Genomic DNA, 17781 nt, shown 5'->3' with positions numbered 1-17781 from the left:
TGGGTTTGGGTTTGACAGGATGTAAACAATTCACCTGTCACCATTAGCAGCTACCGAGCTCAGCTAGTGCTAAGCTTTAAGTCTTGTGACCTGCAGGGGTGATCTGCTGTTCATGTTGGTGGTTCAATGACAACTTTGTTTGAAATTCCCTTTTTGATAATTGTACCCCCCCTTTTTTGGTTAAAAATATGTGTTTTCTGTATTTGGTGGAGCTGTGTGCAATTGACAATAACGCTTTTTTTATTTGGAAAAATAAGCATATTATGTAATGACTACTTGTTATCTATTAAATATTTAAAACAGAAAAACCATCCCCATTATTGATAGAAACATCTAAGCTCATTTAATAGACATGTCTAACATGCTTGTAGCTTTGTATTTCCGCACAGTAGATCATCTCATAAAATGTTTCTTTTGCAGTAATGTTGTGGTACGGTGGATCCATTGATAACCCATCATGATGCGAGGTTCCCAGTGGGAGCTTCCTCCAGAGCTATGTTGTCGTCCCATGGCCTTCGTGGCTCTAACGGTCTGGATGTGGTTTATAACGCCGTGCACCGGGCCATCTGGGACGCCTTCTGCGTCAACCGGCGAGCTGAACAGAGTGTCCCATCTCTTTCAAGTCCTCCAGGAGACCACGAATACCCCAAATGTCGCACTAAGGTGAGGCAGTCGATGGAGGATAAGAGAGTTTTTCCTTCTTTACAACTAATTCCTCTTACTGTGTTTGTGTATGCATCGTTATATAAAAAAATCTCATTTATTGTATGTGTAAACGTGCTTTGCAATAATCCTGTTTTGGATTCTGTAGTCCATGTACTTAAAAAGACAATAAAATATCCCAACAAACTCAACTTACAGTATAACATTTATTTGCGTACTAAATGACCTCCACCTGTGTTAAGATTAAGGGAGCAAAAAACTAATTATTTCCGTTATCGAAAATACTTAAATTATTCATTTACTATCAAAATAGTTGGAGATCATTTTTGTATCAATGAACTTAGGCAGGAGCCACACGAGGACGATAACGCAAACGGACCGAAATCGATATCAAAAAAGTATTCCGTTCCCACGCAACAGGCACCAGAAACGTGTCCGTTCACACGAGACCGCTGGAAAGCGCTGGAGACGCTGTAGTACATATGCCGGGCCTGTAAGTGGCGCTGTAGTCTGCCACAAAAGCAGCGAAGAAGACTTCCCGCGCATGGTTGCCATGGTTGCCCTTCTGTTTATTCTCCGCTGTGGACGCTCTGGCTCTTGTTCTCCCTCCCCGAGGCGAGCGTGTGCTCCTGCTGTATGTCTCTCCGGTAGTCCACCAGCAGATGACAAGCACTCGCCTCTTCCAAGGGACGAGGGGACCGTGAGGCAGAGTTTCAGTTAGATTTTTTTTCGCCGTCCGTTAAAGTTTAAATCTTCCGGACAAAATTAGAAAAGTGCCGGTCAAAGGTCTTCTTTGTTATTTATTGAGCTTTAAAAGAAATGAATAACGACTATATAATAATATAAGAATAAAAAACGGAGCCTCTCTCTTCCTCCCCCTCTCCTTCAGCCCAGCAGCTGATCTCTGAGCGGGAGAGGCGGGGCTATTGCGTCATCGTTATCAGGACATGATCGTATAGGCGTAGACACGGAGCCGTTTGCCCCCAGAGCGTTTGGTTTCCAGATCTACCCACCTAGGGACCCGTTATCGGTTTTTGCGTTGCCATGTCGGCCTCGAGTGGCCGAACCGTCTATCTGATAGTGAACTGTAGCGGATACGACCGTTATCGTCCTCGTGTGGCCTTAGTGTTTCAGTTTGAGCTAAGATGTTGAAAAACACCAAATGAATCCAGGTGTGAGATAAGCGCTGCAGTCGCTTCAGTGTGTGTCTTTACCAGTTGTTCTCTGTCTGTCTGTGCAGCGGACTTCCTATGAGTGGTACATCCCCAAAGGCATCCTGAAAACAGGATGGATGCATAAACACCTGAACCTGGTACCAGCTCTGGTGGTTCTGTTCTACGAGCTGGACTGGGACGACCCAACATGGAAGGAGAAACAATCTGAATGTGCCACTAAGGTGGAGATTGTAAGGTAGGTGAACATTATTGTAGTTTTAGAAAGGGTGTTAATGGGTGACGAGGGTTAGAGTGCTGGTTGATGCCTCAGGCTTCTGTTGGATCAGGCTTGCCATCATCCACCTCCACTTATTATGTTGACAAAGTAATAACTTTGGATAAATGCCAGAAGACTGTTGTTGGAGCATTGTTAAAGATGTTTGTAATTCCACTTTATTCAAGACTTATAGCTTTCAAGCATTGGGCATGGACACTGTCCTGCAGGTCATCTCTTCACACCCCTAGCAGAAACACAACCGCAGCACACTTACCTGCAGTCATGTGTGTTGTCTTTAGGACCAGCCTTCAGGGCAGGAACACCAAGGTGGCTGTGGTTCTGATCCAGAAGAAGACTCCTCTCCCTCCAGGTAAACATACCTACTTTTGCTCTTCTTCTCTTTCCTGCTTGAAGTCACTGCTTCTCCCTTCAGCCTCAAGGCCAGCTGCACGGCCATTCTTCAGATCAGCGTGGTTAGAACGAGCAGCTCATATTGGCAACGAGAGCCTCTGTGGTGGAGTGCAGAGCACCGGAGAGGGAGAGGGGGAAAGGAGAGAAACTAGCACAACAGAATACATGGAATAGAGGGCACTTGAAATGGTTCCACTGAATATGTTGCTTTGCCTTTTCCAATGGTAGGTATATTGTATTTCCCGGCTTTCCTTTCTGGCGGGAGCAGTACAACAATGTCTGGTACATATTAACAAGGCTCCAATGTGTTCTGACAAACCTCAGAAACATTTGATCAGTTCTGTAATGATCTCATATCAGCATAACTGATGAAGCTTTAGACATCAGGCGGCTAATGTTGAAAGACTGCATTGCTACGCTATATTCATAGAACACTTGTATATCTTTGAGGCCACTCAAAGCTCTTCTGCACCACAAGAAGGCGCTCGCCCACACCCTGCTAGCCATGCCTTAGGGATCTGTTTGGGGTTTAGCGTCTTGCCCATGCTCACATATTAACCACAGGAGCCAGGGGTTGCACCACTGACCACTCTACTTCCTGAGCCACAGCCTGCACAGCAACTTGACAGCTTCTCACCTGCGTTACGCCCCTTGTGTTCCTGCCCAGGAGAGGACCTGGTGGCTTCAGAGAGAGCAGCGACTCTTTGTAACGCCTGTGATCTGTCCGGAAAGAGTCTGTTCGTGCTGCCACACACCGACCACTTAGTGGGCTACATCATAAGGTACTTACCATCTCACTAATGCCATATGAACACGTCTTTGTCAATGTATGAGGAATCATCCAAATGGCTCTCCACTTGCATTCAATGGAAATGGTGTTTTCAATTGAAGAGCTTAGCTGACAAAACCATAACAGTGGGAAACAATGCATTCAAACATTTGCCACAGTGATGTCAACATATTCTCTAAATGCATTCTTATTCTTATTGTGAAACCAATAGTCCAAATGCATGTCTAACAGGTGCAGCAAATACAAAACGGGAACATTTCTTCCAGATGTGTGTTAATGTAATCGTCCCTGTAATTCTGCAGGTTGGAGAATGCTTTCTATGAACATTCTCAGACATACTACTACACTGAGATCCGCCGAGTCAAATCCCATAAAGAGTTCCTCAACAAGACGACACATCAGGTAACAGTACAACCCAACTAGAGCAAATGTAACTACAGTTTCTACGTGTGCAGAGACAGAGGGGTGCAGGAATGGGGGTGGTGGGTCCGTCCGACTGACAACTTCTCACTTCAAAAAAGAAGAGATCTAGATCGCAAAATAATTAAACAAGCGAGTGCCTGTTTTTCCTGGCCAAGGACAGGTTCCGTTAACACAACACGAGTGTAGCGTGGTTATGTCTCGTCTGAAAGGAGTGTAGACTAGAGTGCTGACGGAGAGCACCGGAACGCCGCTCCAGCCCTTAAAATATTGCAGTACCCATAAGGAGCCGTACACATGCCGGAGTGTTTGCGTGGCTGTGTCTTTAGTTGTAAGCACAGTGGCGATCTGTTGTTATTAGCATCTGGTTAGCTAGCTATGCTAACACATTTAAAGAGCTTTACTACAACCAGGTAGAAGAGAGCTCTCTCCTGAGAGGCTCAAATAACCTCAGCTCAGTGAGGTTAAGGCACACCTTGATATGATCAATATAGTTATTAATGAGACTAAATGAAAAACAGGTATAAAATACGATATGACAGTAACAAATTAAATTGTTAAAAATAACAAGAATAGAGTTTAAAAGGGGAGTGATTTGTAAAATATCCAAAAAGAAAATCTGCTTACAGTTCTGTTTCAAATGGGTGTTGAGAGATGTATCCATAGATCTCTTCATGTTGCTCTCAAAGTGCACCAGATTGATGCTTTTAACTTCAATATTTAAAAAAAAAAAAAAAATCTTCCCGGGGGAGCATGCCCCCGGACCCCCCTAGAGGAGGTTAGGTCCCCCCACCCACTTAAATCATGTTCACATGGATAGGAAACTAAATACATTTGCACACATTGTGTCCATATCTTTCTGTGTTGGTGGTCATGCCACACCGTGCACGTGCATGCATGCACGAGTCATGGTGAGATATATGGATTAAGAGGTTGCTTTTTCTTTGCACAGCATGAAAGAAAGGCCAAATGAATGGGCTGTGATTTTAGTTTTTTTAAGCAGAGGTTGAGTTCAATAATTTGTACGGCCCTCGGAGGATGTTGTAAAAATTGAAAGGAAAAAGGTTCCCCACCCCTGCTGTAAATAATAATAAAAACCCTTGATGTATAACTTAACATCTCTGTCTCCTATTGATCTGAGTATATTATAAAGAATAGCAGTTAATTGAAGCATTATAGCACAGGCCTTTGTCAGATGGTATATTACGCTGTTTTTTTCCTGCTTCGAATTGTTCTCTCTTTTTTCACCATACCTGTGTTTGCATCACTGATAAAATACACCAGTAATTACCCGGCTGTTGTATTTTCAAAGCTTCTGTATGTCTTAAAAAATGGTGGCTGCGAACAAGTGACTAAATCTGTAAGTTTGTAAGACTACAGGTTCATACAGTAAGCATGTGTCTGCCACAGGGCTTATTTTCTGCAATATACAATGGAAAAATCCCACCGCTTTGAGTCAAGGGAGCCCTTCACTTAAAGCGATGCTAACTTCTGGGTCGGACCACAGACATACATCATCACTGCACCACACTGAGCTGTCTGGGAAGTACTCTGAGATGCCCGCTCCTCACAGAGTCCTTGTTTCTCTTTGATGTTCCCAGCTGCTGTTTGTCAGACACCAGTTTAAGATCGCCTTCTTCAGTGAGCTGAAACAGGACACCCAGAATGCTCTCAAGTAAGTCTGAGCCTATAAATGAATGATGGACTGTTCTTTGGTGTTGGCTACGATCAGTTCCGGATAGAAATGGATGAGACGTCACACTTATCAAAGGCAGATTGAATTCACACACATCCACTTTCCCTGTTTGTTGTCTTAACTGAAAATATAAAAGGAACTGTGGCTTCCTACTTAAAATAGAATTTGAAAGGATCCTGGCTAATATCCTAGCTGTCCCTCTTTCTCTTATTAATTGTGAGGTTTATATATATATTGCACATTTAATACGACAGACTCAAAGCCCTCAAACAAAGTGTTGAATGTTTGTTTGTGTCTGTAGGTACTACAGAACTGCATACAGTCTGGTTCATGAGCTGCGGGCCCACGAGACCAACATGTTGGAGATCAAAACGATGGCTGGATTCATCAACTATAAGGTACACTTTGGACTGTCTGTAGGAAAGTGATTTGACACAGAATGTGATTGAACTGGGGGCTTAGTGTCTGATGATTGAACAGTTAAGGATTCAGCCCAAACCAGTTGGAAGTCTTTTGTTACGGAGCGTTGATCACCTTTTTGTCTCTCTCTCTTCAGATCTGCCGTCTGTGTTTCCAGCACAACACTCCTCTAGACGCCATCGCTCAGTTCAGGAAGCACATCGACCTGTGCAAGAAGAAGATCGGCAGCGCTGAGCTGGCCTTCGAGCACTCTGCATGGATGTCTAAACAGTGAGGATGCATACTGGAATATACTTTATTAGAAATGATAGAGACTAAAAATGGTTCTATCTACCTTGCTGCATTTAAAACAAATCTTAGTTAAAGGTCCCACGACATTTCTACTGATCATAGTTCCATTGTTGAGGTCTACTAGAATAGATTTACATTGTTCAATGTTCCAAACTCACATTGGTTTCTCACAGCATCTCTGTAAAGTGTGTGTATTCACTCTGTCCTACACGGCTTGTTGGAGCTCCTGCAGACCGGTTACATGCAGCACAAGCTACATAGCACACAAGGGGACGGGTAATAACCGGGAAGCATGACATGGGACCTTTTAAGCAATAAAGCGGGAGTTATGCACATTGCTGAGGATGCAGCTTGTTGTTGGATTATGAGTGTGTGAGAAGGTGTCTGTCATGTCGTTTTGTACCAGAACATAACGGGTGGAATGTAATACAGTACTGTTACTCAAGTACCTAACTTTAGTTTAACTTTGAGTATTTTCATTTTAAGATACTTCTTATACTATAAGCCAATATTATACTTTCTCTATTATAATTATTTGAGAACTTTAGTTATTTTACAGGTTTAGATTATTTGCTAATGCAAAATATATGTCCGTTGATAAATAATATTGACAAATCCAGCAGCTCTAGGCGCTTTCACACCGGAGTACTTTTCCCAGTATAGTTCCGATAGTTCTTGAAATGTTGCGTTCACATCCGGAACTAGAACTTAGTTCATGAGAACCTTTTCACCCCCTTTTCGGTCCCTGCTAGAGAGCAGGTACTTTCATGGGAGGAAAAGGTTCCCATTTCTGATTGGCTGGGAGGATTGCAAACCACGCCCCGTAAAACTCGGGAAAGTTTTGTGAAGCCGCCATTTTATTTGCTGGCATTAGCATTATTAGCATTAGCCCAGCGCAGAAACACAGAGAGACTAACTTATGGCAACACAAAATAAAACATGGGAGCGGTGGAGATGAGGAGGTGTCGGCGTTCTGGCGACTTACTCGGAAGGCTTCTGAAGCCAGTCCCCAACTCCGGGGACTTCCGCCGGGGACTTTGGGCGGCAGTATACGCCGTGAAGTGGTTTGCGGCCTGCCAGCAAACCCAAAGCAGCAGAAGAAGAAGAAGTGACGTCAGCGGCTTCATTTGCCTAATCCTCCCCCAGGGATCTGCTCTTTAGTTCTGATGAACTAAGTACGGCAAAGTACTTGGTGTGAACGCGCCTATTAAGTCATTAACATTAGCTCCACATGTCCCAGCTGTGATGCACAGGTTAATGCACCAGTAATCATTATCCAGTCATTTAATACGATTCTGAAATCGGGCATTATGCATAAGATACTTTTACCCTGGTACTTAAGTATAGTTTGATGCCAAAACGTCTGTACTTTCACTTACATTTTGATTGTAGGACATCAACTTGTAACAGTCTTTGGTATGGGTACTTACTTTCACTGAAGTAAACATCAGTAGTCTCTCTCCACTGGGAGCTGACTTGTGCCCGTATGTCTTTGCGTCTTAACCCTAACCCCGTCCGTGTGTTCCTCCTTGCTTTCCCCAGGTTCCAGTCGTTTGGCGAGCTCTTTGATGAAGCCATAAAGCTGGGTCTGACGGCAATCCAGACCCAGAACCCTGGCTTCTACTACCAGCAGGCGGCCTGTTACAGCCAGGACCGCAAACAGCTGGCCCAGCAGCTCTGTCAGGTGAGACGGCTGCTGTGACTGCCCATCAGAGGGTTCGTACCGGCTGCACACCGCCAGCTGTCATGGATACATCATGGTCAACATATGGAGTCACAGAAATAGTTGTGTGAAGATTGAGATTAAGATTTGAATTGCTTATGACAATAAAGTTTTGTTGAAACTTGAATCTGGTTGTTCCAGGCGAGTCTTCCCAGCCCTGACCCAGTGGACACCCAGAGTGGGGGACTGGACTTCTACGGCCAGAGGGCATGGAGACAAGGACACCAGAGTACGTACACACACACACACACACACACACACACACACACACACACACACACACACACACACACACACACACACACACACACACACACACACACACACACACACACACACACACACACACACACACACACACACACACACACACACACACACACACACACACACACACACACACTGTTAGAATTGTACGGCTAATGGCTCCTGCTCTCTTGTATCTCCAGGTATCGATCCTCCAGATGCCGAGAAGGAGAAGACGGGGATTCTGGCCCAGCAGATGAAAGAGAGAGATGTGCCGCACTCTGTAAGAGCACACAGCTGTGGCCATAATGTAGCTCACTGCTTCGTGCCTTCAGTTAGAACTAGGGCTGTCAAACGATTAACATTTTTAATCAGATTAATCACAGCTTAAAAATTAATTAATCAGATTAATCACCATTCGAACTATGTCCAAAATATGCCATTTCTTTATGTATATTGTTGTGGGAATGGAAAGATAAATGAAAGAAGGCGGATATATCCATTTAACATACAGTATGTATGTTTATTATAACATTGTTCTGCATGTCAAAATGACAGACAGCCCACACACCTATCAATCATCAAACCGTGGGGTCTTATTTCATTACGTGTTGATTTCTATCAACACGTAATGTTGTATCGATGTATATAGAGATGTATTACACTAAAAGTATTCTCCGTCAGGACTTCCTGCAACAACACCACGCCGTTATCGTGATTCTGATTGGCCAGAAGACATTATCAAAGATGTTCTATTGAGAAGACGATCACTACGTGACAAAAGTTTTCAAACCGTTTCTAGTCTTCGGTATTTCCAGACAAGTGGCTGAAATCAATCTGACTAACTGCGCGCGAGTTGGCAGACTTTAGTTTGCTTACTTTAACATCATGTCTCATGGTGGGGCTAAGCCATTTCTTGGTATGGGTGTAGCCTACCCCAGCCATACCCTGGCGCTGCCACTGGTGGCACGTATGGGGCGGGCCATTCTGTGCATGCGTTAAATGCGTTAAATATTTTAACGCAATTAATTCAAAAAATTAATTACCGCCGTTAACGCGATAATTTTGACAGCATTAGTTAGAACATTTCAAACCACTGGCACCATCGAGTCACTTTAGCTTCTTCTGACGGCGTTCCAATCCCTGTGAAACGGTGCACTTTCTGCAACAACGTTAGTTCAAAGGCATCTCGTTTGTTTTACCACTGGGGAGCGCCACACGGGACGTCTCTGAAACCCTGCACACAGTGGCTTTTTATACACAGAATGCTTCAAACAAAACTTAAATACTGTTGTGTGTGAGTTACTAAGTGTACACCCATTGGAAGATGGTCAGTGTTGTGCTTGGACTGTAGAAAGTACGGCGGTAGCAATGTGTTCATGGGGAGAAACCTGGGTGCAAAAGGCTCCTCTGTCTTCAGAGCCCAGACTGAGTATGTGCTACTGCTGTGTTGAAGATGCTCCTCCTGTCTCCGCCCAATAGGAGCTGATTATAGCACTGCTCAGTAATGCTGTCGCCCAGTTCAAGAAGTACAAGTGCCCCCGGATGAAGAGCCACCTCAGTGAGTATCACGGAGCCTCCAGTCTTTGAAGGGTCTTCAGTTGACTTGGTGTAGCATGTGAACATGTTTCACACTATGTGGATGCAGTCTGATGGAGTGAGCATCCTCTTTGTGGCCCTGGTTTTGTTTTAACCTTCACTTTGTTTATGTTGTAGTGGTGCAGATGGGAGAGGAATACTACCATGCTAAAGACTACACCAAGTCCCTGAAGTAAGAGCTTACAGCCACGCCTGAATGTGACCGTGCATGCACGTGTGGATGGCTTTAGGCCATGAGCGTCTGGAGATGTATTTAGCGAGCAGCACGAGGCCGGCTGTTTCCTTAAGGTGTCTGAGCATGATATGTGAGTGTGGTGTGTTGCAGGCTGCTGGACTACGTGATGTGTGACTACCGCACAGAGCGGTGGTGGGCCCTCCTGAGCGCCATCCTGACCACAGCGCTGCGCTGTGCCTATCTGATGGCCAGTGTTAAAGACTACATCATATACTGCATGGAGCTGCTGGGCCGCGGTAAGGCGTCGTTCACCTCTGCTGCCGTGGAGCTAACGCACATGTTTGATCACAATCATTAGTGAAGAAGAAGGATGGAGGAGACAGAGGAGATAGGATACAGGAGCGCATTCAAATGAAAGTGTAAAACCACAGGTGCAATGTGGGACAGACAAGCACAGACATGATGGCATTGTTCTGGAACATTCAAATATGCCATGTCGTCAGTGGAAAGACAGAAGAACAAGTCAATGTGAAATAATGAGTGATTGATTTAGTCAGAAGAAGTTGAGATGTCTGGAGAGTTATCTCTGAGAATATAAACATAGAACACACAGAATCCCATCACCTCATTTCAATTTATATTCAACTCAGTGTTTTCTAATACAGCTGATATTTAAGTGGACCACAAGCCAGTGGAGGAACAGGCCACTCGCACAATGGTGTACTGTGAGCGGTAAGGGATGTTTTCATCTGCCAGTGCTGAGGCAAATGTCCATTGATGTTCATACATGGACGATAACGTATCTGAGTCTGAAAAGGACCTGAGGGCAATGTCATGGCATTATGTGGAAGAGGTCATGGTTGAGTCTTTCTCTCTTGCAGCTTCAACCTTGAAGGAGGAACAGAAGTTGAGGATTGAGAAGAACCTGCTCAAAGTCCTGAAGGTGAGTGGAAGAGCTCAACACAACACTGTGGCCGTCTCTCAATGTCGAGTACGCCTGCTGCAGAGCCACTATTTGAAGTATCCTACGTCATCGAGTGGCGCCACTCGATGACGTAGGATACTTGAAATACTTAAATGGTCGCTTAATGAATAATTGTATCTATTTCTATGTAAAGCCTTAAACTGTTTACACGTCTCTGAAAAAGAACCTAAAGACTGGCACACTATCTAGTATGCGAGGTTAAGCAGATAGAAAGTCCGTGACACTGACTGACTGATAGGATCTGTGGAGCCATCCAACTCGTAAGTGGTTTATTACGTGCTCTGTTCAGGATCAAAGCGACTGAGAGGAAGCAGAATACATGGTGACGGACAGGGCGGCCGAACGCTCGTGCACACTTTCTGTTTTCCTTGCCTTTGAAATAGCCCCCCGTTCATCACCCTCGGTTACCTCGTTACCAGTACTCTGCTCGGTGCATCAGCTGCTCCTCAGCGCTGGTGCACCGGCACACAGCAGAGCACCTGTTGATCCTGGTCTTTGTTCCAGAACGAGGTCCCTGAGGCTGAGCCGGAGTGCGACCCCTCCTCCGTCACTGCAGCCCGCTCGCTGTGGAGCGACCGCACGGCCCCGGCCGGATCCAATGAGTTAACCATGGAGGTGCAGGATTACATCCCCTTCAGTGAGTACACTCTCAGGAGCCCACATGCTTACGAGGCCACAGCTTTAAGATCATTATCATGTGATGCAGGCTGCAACCAGTTGCCTGAGGTCCATCGTTAATGTCCTAAAGCAATTTGAGTGTGGCGGCACACATTCCCAAAAAGTAGTGCGATGTCTTTTCTGTCCAAACATCTGGTATGATTGTGCTGTCTCTCTCCCCCCGACTCCAGTCCAGTGCAAGGCCAGGTTCCACGCTCCCAGCTTCCACGTGGACCAGCCCGTCCAGCTGAAGGTGTTCCTCCGAGCCGACTGTCCTCACCCCGTGTCCTTCAACAAGCTGTCCGTCAGCCTCAGTAACCAGGTACGCTCCGCACATGGAAGGTCCGATCAAAGCTTACTACACCGGCAGGTTACACGGCACCGCAAAGGAAGAAGCTCCACATGACTTTGATCTAATAATAGCTGCGACCGCTGTGATCCATCTCATATATCCAGCACTTCATGAAGGTGATGTTTGGGTAAACACATTGAGGATGAAAGTTAAATGCCGCTTTTTCTTATCATCCATTTTGTATTGCAACACCATCAACCAACACATCGCAACATAATGCCAAACACATTTGGATTGATCCTCCCCTCCATCTAACATGAACACTGAGGGTCAGGTCCCAATCCCCTTCCATCTGCTCTGAGCAGTGCAGACATATCCAGAGGACTGGTGCTTTGGCTTTTTGCACTCTGCACTCAACGCAGAATAGGACCCTCATGGAACCCCATAGGCAGAGGGCCCCAAACGTTCCCCTCATCAACCAGCTCCGACTGGGGGGTCCCAAGGCGCTCCCAGGCCAGCCAAGAGATACAATCCCTCCACCCGGTCCGAGGTCCACCCCTCGGTCTCCTCCCAGCTGGACGGGCCTATTTATAATATTTACTTTATTGATCCTAATTTCAGAATATCTTTCAATCTTTAGATCTTTAATCCTATGAGTTAAAATTGGACCGTTAAGTAAACCAAATGTTTTGGAGGATATACTGGCAAGGGATTCATTTCCCCCCCGACCAACACGAATATCACACATCAGGTGCTAGCAATGCAAAGCAGTTACAGGTGGTGTGTTTGTGTGTAGGAGTACAACCAGTGGTGTGTGGTGGAGTCTGCCGGGGAGGAGAGCATGAGCCTGGTGCCCGGGAAGACGCAGTGCTACGACTTCAGCTTCGTGGCAAAGACTGAAGACGTCGGCAAGAAGATTGAGGTGTGTGTGCGTGTGTGTGTGTGTGTGTGTGTGTGTGTGTGTGTGTGTGTGTGTGTGTGTGTGTGGTTGGGTCGTGACGGTGTGTGTGTGTGTGTTGGTCGTGACGGTGTGTGTGTTCAGATGACAGGTGTTGAAGTGATGCTGGGCAGTGACCGTGGCCGCTGTGTGTTCCTGAGCTGGAGGGGGGCGGGCGGAGATGTGGCCTCTACCCATGAGGCCTTGCAGGCTAGCAGGTCGTCACGGCGATGGGGGCGGGGGGTGCAGGCGCGGCAGGAGCCGGACTGGGACAGCCTGACCCTGCAGCCCAGCACCATGTGAGTCTGTGTTCAGTTCTCCACCCGACTGCTGCCCCCGCTGAGATGTGACGTGTTCCTTTCTGTTGCTCAGGGTCATCTCGCGAGTCCCCAAGGTCTCTGTGCAGCTGAGCCACCAGCCGCCGGCTCTCAACAACGAAATGTACTGCATCAACCTCACTGTCCAATCACAGGAGGAGGGCGTGGCAAAGGATGTCAAACTGACAGCTGGCCTCAAACCAGGTGCACTGAAACAAGAGTTACGACACCAAGGCCACGCTATGACACACATGTTGCAGCCTTTGAGTCAGGCGAGCTGTTTCCATGCTTCCAGTCGCTATGCTGATCGAGGAGGCTACGCACAGTAAACACCCTGACATTAGATTACTGTCGGTCTCCTCACGTCTGTCTCATACTCATTCTTAAGGCATTACATGGCGAAGTACAAATGACCTTTTGGAAATGTCTTTCCCATCAAACCAATGTTTATGTTGTTGTGTTGATGTGTTGTGTATCTAGGTCAGGATGCCACGCTGGGTCAGACCACACATGTGACCCTGGACGGCTCAAAGGTGTGTGACGACAGTGCCCCTGCCCTGCTGCCGGACCTGCCTCTCGGAGACCTGCACCCGGGCCAGAAGGTGCGCACGCGCTCTGAAGCAGTCTGTTGGGGGAGAGACTGGCTGCTCTGCCACTTCCTCTCCACACGGCTTCCACAGCAGTCATCCCAGTATCTATGTGCTTTTTCAGTTGGAGATCTCCGTACATGTGAAGTGTGTGTCGACTGGACCGAGGGTCTTCCTCTTCCACGTGGCCTACAGCATCGACACCTCAGTGGAAGGACGTCAGATCGTCTGCAAATGCCACAAAGTAAAGACCTTCCTCACAGCTGACCGTTCGCACAGGGGTCTTTTTCAGCTTTCCATTCCACTCATTCCTCTGCTGTTGTCTTTCAGGATGAGACGGTTACCATAGAGACGGTTGTCCCATTTGAGGTGTCTGCGAAGTTTGTGTCCACCAAGGTGTGTAACTGCTAAGTTCCTACTTTTGGGCTGCCCCCACTCTGCCTCTCGGCGAGCCCAGGGCACGAGTGTTGAGCACCGTTTCCAAACCAAAGTTAGTCCATATTAACGAGCCTGAGAGCAAAGATGACGATTCACGAACACCGTGGCTCACGTACTCGCGTCAACAGGAAGCAGATTGTCACACAGTGTTCTCTACTGTATTTCCATACAGTGTTTCCCAAAGCTGTTTCTGCATTTAGCGTTACAAAAGCACCGCCCCCGTCACGGCAACGTGTTTTGAAAGGGCAGGCCCTCGGCAGGGGATTCGATGAGCCATCTGTCAATCACCCTCTTGCTTCCAGACCGGGAGAAACGCCTGTGAGGGAATTCTCCAGTTCTCGTCTGGCTCCTCCCTCAGTCAACACATACTCATGTTGTTGGCCCACCACCAGCCGTCCGGCCCCTCGTCTGCCGCGGCATGCTTTCAGGCTTTCTCCCGTGGATTGATAGGAACAGAATACAAGTCGGATGAAGTCCCGCTGTGTCTTCAGACAAGAACAGCTCAGAGGAGGTTCCATAAGGATCTCATCCATCAGCCATGCTTTCTCTGCATGCCTTTTCTGTTGCAGCTGAGGAACTACATTAGTGTTGAAAAGCGGTTTGCCTTTTGCCTGATACACGGTACTCCGCCGCCCGCTCTCGTTGGCCGGGTCGAGAGGAAACTGTGGATCAGCTTAGTGATACACCGAGACTATTTCTAGATAACAGAGTTGATCAACTTGGTCTAATGTTGTGTATTCTTTCCCAGTGACTTATTTGTCTTGTTGTTATCCGTGTGCTGCAGTTTGAGCAACTGGACCGGCTGGCCGTGGACATCCCCTTCCTGTTGATGACGGACATCCTGTCCACGTCCCCCTGGCCTCTGCTGCTGGCCTCCTCCTCCCTGCAGCTGCTCACTATGACCTCAAACTCACCACAGCTCCAGTCACAGCTACAGGAGGGTACCCGGCACCTTCCTACCTTTGCATTCGTGAATACAACGGCTGATCGGACTGTGACTGACCTATTGTGTGTGTGATCAGTTGTTTTGCAGACTGACGAGTCTGCCAGTGAGTGTTTCTGCCTGCGGGTTCCCCCAATGAACAACAACAACAACAACACTGTAGCTACAGGACAGTACCTGATATCATGGAGAAGGTACACAGACAGACATGTGATCGGAGCCTTTGACCAGGTGTGTGTGTGCAGCTCCCAACTCCGTTTGATCTCTGTTGTACAGGAAGTCCTCCGGTGTGGACAGTCCACTCATCCAAACCACGGTCACTCTGTCTCACGTCATCCTGGAGACGGTCCCTCTCTACATCCACGCTGGTCAGTCAAGTCAATACCCGCATCACATGCATAGTATACGCTACCTGTTACGCTACAAGCTAACTGCGTTAACAGCTTTAGCATTGGAAACACGGAGCTGTTCACTTCTGTTGGTGAACGGCCATTTCCTCCACTGCCAGCAACTTGTAGTAACTTGCGTGGTTCGTGATTTTGATCGTGTAATGTTGTCTCAAACGACACGGGGAGTCCCTCAATGTCTAATCAATGCTGCTAGCTAGCTAGCTAGGTAGCAATGTTGTCTTTCGTGGTGCAACATCCTTAGACTGCTCAAGTGACCCAATAAAAACAACAATGGCTTCCAACACTTCAGTCATACTTACACTTAACTTACACTTAACTCCACTATATCCTTAAACAGTTGTCTGCTGCGGTTAAAGCTCTGAATCGGTTCATCGACCCTTTAATGTCTCTGATCTCCTTTTATACACATTTAGAATGTTGTCCTAATTTTCAGTCATTTCTTTTTCTGATGGAATATATTTCTACCGTGTGTTGGATGTCGGCATTAAAATGTGTGTCTTGGTTCAGATTTACCATCCTTCGGGCGAGTCCGAGAGTCCCTTTCAGTGCGCTACCACATCGAGAACAGAACGTCTCTGGTGCAGGAGGTGGAGATGGCTGTGGAGCCGTCAGACGCCTTCATGTTCTCCGGACTCAAGCAGGTACAACAGGGCTCGTGTGTGTGTGTGTGTGTGTGTGTGTGTGTGTGTGTGTGTGTGTGTGTGTGTGTGTGGTGTGTGTGTGGTGTGTGTGTGTGTGTGTGTGTGTGTGTGTGTGTGTGTGTGTGTGTGTGTGTGTGTGTGGTGTGTGTGTGTGTGTGTGTGTGTGTGTGTGTGTGTGTGTGTGTGTGTGTGTGTGTGTGTGTGTGTGTGTGTGTGTGTGTGTGTGTGTGTGTGTGTGTGTGTGTGTGTGTGTTGTGTGTGTGTGTGTGTGTGTGTGTGTGTGTGTGTGTGTGTGTGTGTGTGTGTGGTCTAGCATTACTATACTTGTGGGGACCTACATCGGTTTACATACTCGCGTGTGGGGACTCGCCTCCCTTATGGGGACACATTGGAGGAATCATTACTTTTAGGGTGAAGACTTGGTTAGGGTAAGGGTTAGGGTTAGGCATGTGTTGGTTATGGTTACGGTTAGGATAAGTCTCCAGGAAATGCATGTAAGTCAATGTAATGTCCCCTGAAGTGATGTATACATGGTGTGTGTGTGCGCAGGTGCGTCTGCGCATCCTCCCTGGCTCGGAGCAGCAGATGCTCTATAACTATTACCCTCTGATGGCTGGTTACCAAACACTACCACAGCTCAACATCAGCCTGCCGCGCTGCCTGACCGCCAACACACACTCTCTGAGACGCTTCCTGCCCCAACGCATCTTCGTCAAGGTAACACACTCACAGACACCAACCTGCCTCACTCAGAAAGCAGTCGTTGTCATCTATTAAAAGCTATTATTTCCCCTCAGCCTCAGGGTCGGCAGCTGGATGAGGCTTCCATCGCTGCAGCTTGACGAGGACACAGACGTTTCCTGTAAATATGAGAACAAAGCAACGTCGTGTTGGATGTTCTACAATAATGATTCCACACGAATATTAACACTATTTGTTTGTTTTGATTATTCTCTGAGTCAATATAATGAATTGATCCACTGATGTTCACTTAACTGCAAAATCATGTATGAATCTGATGTGAACTATATTGACATTTGGTGTGTTATACATGAAATGAATTGAAAGTTTAATTAAAAGACAGCGATGTAAACAGTTGTGTTACTGTGTGACCCTAACATCATTCATTTAAATCAACACATCTGTAAAGTTTAGTGACTGCATGTTGTGAAGCTATGTGGTAATAAATGATGTCCACACACACACACACACACAGATTGTGTTGGTCAAAAAGAAAGGGAAAGCTCACAGTGCATTGCAGAACTGGAATGTAGACACGTGGGTGAAATAGTGCAGCAGATCCTGGTTCAGTTCCATAAACACAAATCCTACCAGTAAATAAAGTTGAGATTGAGCATGTTGCCAAATTGCTGTGTAGAAGGTAATACTGCTATGTTGATAAGCAGCATGGTTCCATGTTAAGGATGTTTTTACACAATTTGAGTTTTTGTGTGTATCTGTGCTGTTTCCAAAATGCAAAGGAGGTAGACAATGCAAAGTAAATGTATTTTAGCAACCCATTACACTAAATCTTTTCTTACATTTATTGACTAAAAAGAACAAAACACTTGGAAGCATCAACACGTAATAATTGTGTCGCAATTGCCAATTGGAATGAACTGAATGGCTCGAGCTCTCTGTTAAAGGTCTTTTACACCCATGGAGCCCAGCCATTAAACCGAAGATGCTCTTCTATAGATGCTCCACTA

General features: G+C 46.4%; 1 protein-coding gene across 1 annotated transcript; it reads left to right on the top strand.

Moving 5' to 3' along the window:
* The first annotated feature begins 457 nt into the window (after positions 1-457).
* On the top strand, positions 458-17165 carry LOC117453655 (trafficking protein particle complex subunit 11-like). Its single transcript, XM_034092556.1, is given in 30 exon segments — positions 458-524; positions 527-663; positions 1904-2073; positions 2394-2464; positions 3173-3287; positions 3598-3697; positions 5317-5390; positions 5713-5809; positions 5968-6101; positions 7665-7806; positions 7987-8074; positions 8295-8374; positions 9574-9652; positions 9808-9862; positions 10016-10161; positions 10747-10808; positions 11355-11487; positions 11699-11829; positions 12596-12721; positions 12842-13035; positions 13109-13257; positions 13534-13655; positions 13765-13884; positions 13971-14036; positions 14863-15019; positions 15101-15215; positions 15298-15389; positions 15939-16072; positions 16622-16789; positions 16870-17165. Coding segments are annotated over 30 exon segments (3369 nt in total). The 3' UTR covers positions 16915-17165.
* The last annotated feature ends 616 nt before the right edge of the window (positions 17166-17781 follow it).

Source organism: Pseudochaenichthys georgianus, chromosome 10 (assembly GCF_902827115.2).
Source record: "Pseudochaenichthys georgianus chromosome 10, fPseGeo1.2, whole genome shotgun sequence".
Classification (NCBI taxonomy): domain Eukaryota; kingdom Metazoa; phylum Chordata; class Actinopteri; order Perciformes; family Channichthyidae; genus Pseudochaenichthys; species Pseudochaenichthys georgianus.
Note: the sequence above shows the minus strand (reverse complement) of the source record. Positions and strands in the feature narration are given on the sequence as shown.